The sequence below is a fragment of the Juglans microcarpa x Juglans regia genome, chromosome 4D (genome assembly GCF_004785595.1).
Source record: "Juglans microcarpa x Juglans regia isolate MS1-56 chromosome 4D, Jm3101_v1.0, whole genome shotgun sequence".
NCBI lineage: Eukaryota > Viridiplantae > Streptophyta > Magnoliopsida > Fagales > Juglandaceae > Juglans > Juglans microcarpa x Juglans regia.
In genome coordinates, this window is record NC_054600.1 from 23,559,396 (window position 1) to 23,566,741 (window position 7,346).

At 32.4% G+C, this 7,346-nt stretch overlaps 1 protein-coding gene across 1 annotated transcript; it reads left to right on the plus strand.

The window, feature by feature from the left end:
• LOC121260416 (pectinesterase-like) lies at positions 1-4,998 on the plus strand. The gene is made up of 3 exons (XM_041162278.1): positions 1-901; positions 1,055-1,215; positions 4,136-4,998. Exons 1-3 carry the CDS (start codon positions 69-71, stop codon positions 4,828-4,830), a joined length of 1,689 nt encoding a protein of 562 aa, XP_041018212.1. The 5' UTR covers positions 1-68; the 3' UTR covers positions 4,831-4,998.
• The last annotated feature ends 2,348 nt before the right edge of the window (positions 4,999-7,346 follow it).

A 7,346-nucleotide genomic window follows, 5' to 3' on the forward strand; every position in this document is an offset into this window, starting at 1 on the left:
ATCCCTTCCGGTCTCCCGTCTCGCCTGTCTCCGTCGAACCTCTCTCTTTTTATCTCTGAACATCCGCCATGTATAATGTAAGGAAAAGAATTGTATTCTTGCTAACATTCTTGGCCATTTCAGCCATTGTCTTAGCCCTACACTCCCACATAACCCATCTGAAGAAAAGCCCCAAAACCATAGATACCTCCCGCATACACCTCCACAAACACATCCAAGTTGCCCATTCAACATGCCAAGGTACACTCTACCCAGACCTATGCGTCTCAACCCTCTCTTCTTTCCCAGATCTCACTTCCAAATCTCTCCAACAGATCATCTCAGCCACTGTAAACCACACCATCTACGAGGTCAAAAGCTCCTCCTCCAACTGCACCGGCATCCGGAAGAAGCTCAAGAATCTCCTCGACCCCCTTGAAAAGAGAGCTCTCGACGACTGCCTTGAGCTCTTCGACAACACCATAGCCGAGCTTCGAACAACTATCTCCGACCTCTTCGCCATGAGGAAATCATCAGCCTCCAAGAATTACCATAACCTGCAAACACTGCTGAGCGCCGCAATGACCAACCAGTACACGTGCCTTGATGGGTTTGCTTATAGCAAAGGAAATGTGAGAGAAGAAATCAAGAACAGCTTGTATAATATCTCTCACCACGTAAGTAACTCTCTGGCCATACTGAAGAAAGTCCCGGGCATTAACAGTTCCAAATCCGAGGTGTACCCCGAGTATGGAAAAATGAAAAATGGCTTCCCATCTTGGGTTGCGCGGAAAGATCGAAAACTGTTGCAATCTTCAGTGAACGAGACCAAATATGACTTGGTGGTGGCTACTGATGGCACTGGAAATTTCACCACTATCGGGGACGCAGTTGCTGCAGCCCCAAACTCGAGCACAACCAGGTCTGTGATAGATAGAGTAATAATTCTAGCTAATAATTTAAGATGTTGCTTTGTTAATGTTTTGTTTTTAACTTTTTAGTGCTGATCTCTACTTCGTACGTATTTCCATATCAATAATATATGAATGAGCGAACAGTATAATTTGTTACGTAGGTTTGTGATATACATAAAGGCGGGTGCATATTTTGAGAATGTGGAGGTAGAGAGGAAGAAGACGAACTTGATGTTCATCGGAGATGGGATTGGAAAGACGATTGTGAAAGCGAGTAGGAATGTGGTGGATGGGTGGACTACATTCCGGTCAGCCACCGTAGGTAAGTTGTTTGATCAATACTTCAAGTTTATTTCTTTCTCTTTTTCTTTCTCTAGTACATGCATGCATTAAGAAAAGAATAATGCTACTCCTACAGCTCTCTCGGTTGGCAATTTCTTTTATTTTTTATTTTTTATTTTTACTTTGTGAATAAGTAAGTATTTCTTAATAATATTATAAATTTATATTAAAAAATGTTAAAAAATACATTAAAAAAAACATCAAAATAAATAACGGTACTGGATCCAGAGGTGGACGTAGAAGCGTTCGAAAAAAAATTAAACTTGAATTTAATTTTGTTTTTGACTGACTGAGCACCATATTTAACTGTTCGAGAAAGAAATGAGTCTAGATGCATGCATGTTTGACAAAGATATATAATCTAATAATCCTAAGATTCGAAAAAATCTAAAAAAGAAAACCCAAATCGATCTGACAGGACTAGATGAAGACAAAATATTAAAATAATATTGATTTTGAAACAGAGAGTGGCATGTTGTTTAGGGTGCTCGCCAAGCAAGGCATTTTCCTTTTCCTTTTGTTTGTCGGTCCTAGTAGCGCGGTCCTTTTGTTTATTCTAATTCAAAAACCGACGGCACATTCACGGGGCCTGTTAAATAGTACTCAGTCAGACCTAAGGTCATAATATGGTGGGACAAAGCCTATGGTGTATCATGCATTAATCAGAGTCTGATCAGACAAATATGAGTAGTATATATGAAATAATATGGTGGGACAATACCTTATTATTTAAGTTGTTTTAAAAAAGAGTAACGTATATTATTAAAAAATTAATTTTTTATCATATATAAGTCTTATATTTACTTATTTTTTTAAAAATATTGTGCAGTATTTATATACTTATTGACTGTAAATATCATTTCTTAATTGACACTTTTTAATTATTAAGAACTCATTATCTCATTATAAGTATGATTTGATTCAAAGTTGTTAACTATATATGAATAAATATTAAACTATAAATTAATAAACAGAAAAAAAAAAGAGGATATTTACTTCCACTCTCCATGCAAATTGTTTCTTTTTATTGTGTTCATCAGATAGACGTAATATAAATATTATTTTGTTTCACTTACTGGGAACATCATCTAATTAATTAAAAGGCATATTTAATTTGAAAAATTTATCACAGTGTTTTTACTTTATAGCTTTTTTTAAAAAAGAAACTAATATTTTTATCAACAAGTTTAATTATTATTGCATTACCTATATATATTTTTATTGCAAAAATTAATATAAAGATTTATATTTATATTTTATAATAATTATAATACATCTTTCTATTTTTGTACGTCGGTTTTTAAATAACCTTGACCAATGTTTTTAAATGGATCAACAGTTTTTATTTGAAAATTTTTATTTATAAGTTGATGTATAACGTATTTTATAATAAAGGACGATGTATAACATAATTTAAATTAAATTTTACGTATATATATTTTTTGACAAGTAGGAAGAAATTAAGATGACGAGATAGTGATGATTTGGAGTGGTCCAGCTGTGTGATTACAAATCTATAAAGCCGTGCCCTGACCTGAACCTTCCACAAAGACAATTCATATTTCATACAAATCTATATAGAAGCGCCTGTCGGTGGCTTGGGACCGCCATCTCCTGATGCTCATCGCCTGTGTTCCTTGGATCCTTGATCAGCATGAGTTGTTCATTTGGATAAATTAATATATGATTGGATGTTTATAAAAAAAAGTGCTTATGTTGATGTTGATGTGCTCTCTCTGACACTCTGTTACTTTCTTCAACTTGTCAAAATATATGAAATTAGATTCACGCACACAACACCTATCTAGATGATTTTACCTACTCTTCTTAATTGATGACAACATAAAAAAAATAAAACTGGAAAGCATATTGAAGTAGTACTGAAACTATCTCCACCACATGCCAAAGTTTTGAAATTTGTTTTGTAGCTCAGCTTTTGGTGCCCCGTAGTGTTCAAAAAGACAAAAATAATAATAAATAATAAATAATAAATAATAAATAAAGGTTTATCCTTGGTTGGTATAGAGTTACGCATGTCATGCGTATGTTTTAGCCTTCTGGGGAAAAATTATCTTCCCGTTCTTTTCAAACCTTCTCGTGCTTTGTTCTAGAATAAATATGTTTTTAGCCTATTTAGGTTATGTTTAGATTTGAAAAGTGTTTTATCTTATATCACTTCAAATTTATTAAATTTTTACATAAAATATAATAAATAAATCAATTTTTTCAAATCTCAAAACAATAATAATATTAAAAAATAATATTTTTTTCAACTTTCATCTTTCACCTAAAATCATCTCATTTCATCTCTGAATCAAAACCAATCCTAAGGTCTCATTTGGATTCAAAGTTGATCTTAATTGATTTCATTTCATTTCATTTCATCTAATCATTACAATTTTTTTAAATCTTCACATAAAATATAATAAACAATTCAATTTTTTCCAATTTCAAAATAAAAATAATATTCAAAAATAATATTCTAACAATATTTTTTTAATTTTTAACTTTCATCTCAATTCACTATCCAAACCTCACCTTAACCAATTTCTCTAGGACCAGTGTAGCATATGAAGTACAAAATTTAAGGGATAAATACATGTTGCACCTTTTTATTATTAGATGCTCACACTCGACACATTTTACCTTAAAATTAGTTAAGAGGCTTATGTAACATCACTTTCTTTTAACGGTTAAAATAAGAGTGTAATGTATAAGCTTTTTATAATATGTCAAATTAGATGTTTGGGATCGATGCAAAATTCTCAATAACATTATATATAGGGCGCAATAAGCCTATGCAATGTCCCCAACAAAAGGCATGTTTGCAAACTTTTGTTGGAGTGTACGCTATCTTTAGCGTCATCTGATGCATGTATTAGTTGTGATATAAATTTCAGCTGTGGTGGGGGATGGATTCATAGCCAAGGGTATCACCTTTGAGAACTCAGCAGGGCCAAGCAAACACCAAGCCGTTGCTCTAAGGAGCAGTGCAGATCTTTCAGCATTCTACCAATGCAGCTTTGTTGCCTACCAAGACAGCCTCTACGTCCATTCGCTCAGACAGTTTTATCGCGACTGTGACATTTATGGAACAGTCGACTTCATCTTTGGAAATGCAGCAGTAGTTTTCCAAAACTGCAACCTCTATGCTCGCAAACCAAACGAGAACCAAAGAAACATTTTCACTGCTCAAGGGAGAGAAGACCCTAACCAGAACACTGGGATCTCCATCTTAAACTGCAAAGTTACAGCTGCTTCGGATTTGATTCCGGTGAAGTCTTCCTTCGAAACTTACCTGGGTCGTCCGTGGAAAGAGTATTCTAGGACGGTTTTTCTCCAGTCCTACATTGATGATTTGATTGACCCGGCTGGATGGCTGGAATGGAATGGCACGTTTGCACTGAGCACACTGTATTATGGGGAGTATATGAACAGAGGTCCGGGCTCCAACACAAGCGCAAGGGTGACATGGCCTGGTTATAGGGTCATCAACAGCTCAACCGAGGCAAGCCAGTTTACAGTTGGAGCATTTTTGCAAGGAAATGAGTGGCTGAATTCTACTGTTATTCCATACTATGTCAATTTGAGTTAAGGTAGACATATAATGCCTCCTCTTAATTTGTATTATTGTAGATGTTGATCAGAAGCTAAGCATTCAGGTGATATGGGTTTATGTGAAACCCCTTAATTTGAGTAAGATTCCAATGTCGAGCACTAGTAGTGAACAAGGAAGGAATAAAGTTTCATGTATTCCATGGTAGTTAAATTTTTAACACAACAGCATTATTACGAATTAGTTTGCATTGTTTATTTATTGCATGGATTGTTTGAGGGCTGAGCTCTGCTTGCTTATTTTATAAATTAATTGCTAAATTTATTATAAAATAAACCTAACATATAAGTTTTGGAATTTGAGCTTTGTATACAGAGGATCAGACCAACCGTTGTTCTATAGAACCTTAAAGGTGCTAACAGCCTATCGCAGGTGTCGTCTGGATAGTGAGTGGAGATGAAATGAGTTGAGATGAAAGTTGAAAATTAAATAAAATATTATTATAATATTATTTTTTAATATTATTATTGTTTTAGAATTTGAAAAAGTTGAATTGTTTCTTATATTTTGTATAAAAATTTGAAAAAATTGTAATGATGAATTGAGATGAAATATTTTTACTATCTAAATGGGCTTTTAAAGAGCCCTTTAGATCAAAGTATTCTACCCATGAAGGGTTGGGCCTTGCAAAATGCAAACCCTGTTAGCATTCCCAAAAACCTGAGATCCACTTATCGACAAGCCTAGTTGTCTTTGGGCGTCGTTAACTTTCTTGCCAGTTGAGAAGCTAAACTGCAAGATTGGGCTAGACAAACATCCTGGCCACTCTGAGTAGAGAATCGAGATAGAGGCGAGGGAGGGAAATGAAAACATGTGGTCCCCCATCTGTTTAAAAAACAGCCCACATAGGATGCTCATTGCCCAAAAGTCACGAGTATTAGTGGGTAACAATTATAGCTTTTTCTGCAGCAAACCGGAAATCACGGGAATGCAAAAGTGAGGAAATAATGAAAGCTGAGAGCTCTCTGGTTAATAGCTCTGAAAGAGGTTTGTAATCCCTCCAAAAAAAAAAAAAGAAAGAGGTTTCTATGATGATTAGACGGCCACCACACGCGTAGATTGGAGATCATACTCACATATCTCTACAAGAACCTCTGCATATATGATTTAGGGATAGAGAGATGAATAATAGTAAAATAGTTTTTTATTATTTTATTATATAGAGTATTTGAAATTTTTATTTTTTAATTATTTTCTTTTAAGTATTTTTTTAAATATCTTTAATTATTAAAAAAATATATATACAAGTTCACTAATAGTTATTTTTTTAACCATTAAGTAAAATAATAATTAAAAAGTTAAAAAAAGTAGTCAATAAGTAGTAAGAAGTAGTAAGCCTATCATTATCTTTGAGTTAATATATTTTATGGGATTTTGAGAAAGAAATAAAAATTGAATAAAAATATTATTTTTAATATAATTTTTATTTTAGAATTTAAAAAGATTGAATTATTTTTTGTATTTTGTTTGAAAATTTGGAAAAATTGTAATGAATAGGTAATGATTAGATAGAAAACATTAAAAATTTAGAATTGAAAAGTATTTGTGTTTATAATTGTTTGAATAAAACTATTTTGCCTCTCTATTTTGACCGCTCCATTTTACCGTTGGTCAATTTTTTTTTTTTTTTACTTAGTAATTAAAGAAGTGATTTTAAGTGCATTGGTGTATTTTTTTATTTTTTAAAAATATTTAAATGTATTTAAAAATGTAAAAAAAAAAAAGAAAAAAAAACTATTGGGCGGTACGCCCAACGATAAGAGTGAGGCGGCATAGTAACTCCACTCATAATGTTTAGATATTGAAATGAGATGTGATGGAATGACTTGAGAAGACTTTACCATCCAAACCAAACCATTACTAATTAAACATGTTCATAGCTTTCATGTATTTTGGAAAGCATACAAACATCTCCAACTCCAAGGAAACAAGAATTTGAAATGATATAATACATATAAGTTCAAAAATAGCATTTCACTCAACAAAGCCAACAATCTTGCTAATGGAATGACCAAATGGGATGCTCCAAAGATCATGAGAGCATTTTCATCCGATGTCATATAATTTCTTTTTTCCTATAATTTGAGGAGAAGTTTAAGGAATACTCTCAAAACCTTCCTCCATTCGTATCTTTATTTTAGGGAAAATGTTTAGGAAATAAACGGTGGTTCTCCAAATATAGGGAACTACTATTTATCCCCTAAATCACTTTTATCAATATTTTATTCATTTCAATTAAATTAATTTTTCTTCCAATCATCTATATTTTATCTCATACATGTTATAGTTTTAAAAATAATTTAAATAACTACGAAAATATAAAAGAATAAAAATAATTTTAAAAATATTAAAAATAATTTAAATTTTTATTAAAAATATTCACTACAATAATAGCTCAAAACATAAGAAAAAATAGTGAATAGTTAAATTTGTAAATGGAAGTGAGAGAAAAAAGTATTAAAGAAAGAATAGATAAATATTTTTGAATAGAATAA

Coding starts and splice junctions, on each gene's coding strand:
- LOC121260416 (XM_041162278.1), top strand. CDS start 69: ATGTATAATGTAAGGAAAAGAATTGTATTCTTGCTAACATTCTTGGCC. Junction 902..1,054: donor CCAAACTCGAGCACAACCAG/GTCTGTGATAGA, acceptor TTTGTTACGTAG/GTTTGTGATATACATAAAGG. Junction 1,216..4,135: donor ATTCCGGTCAGCCACCGTAG/GTAAGTTGTTTG, acceptor TATAAATTTCAG/CTGTGGTGGGGGATGGATTC.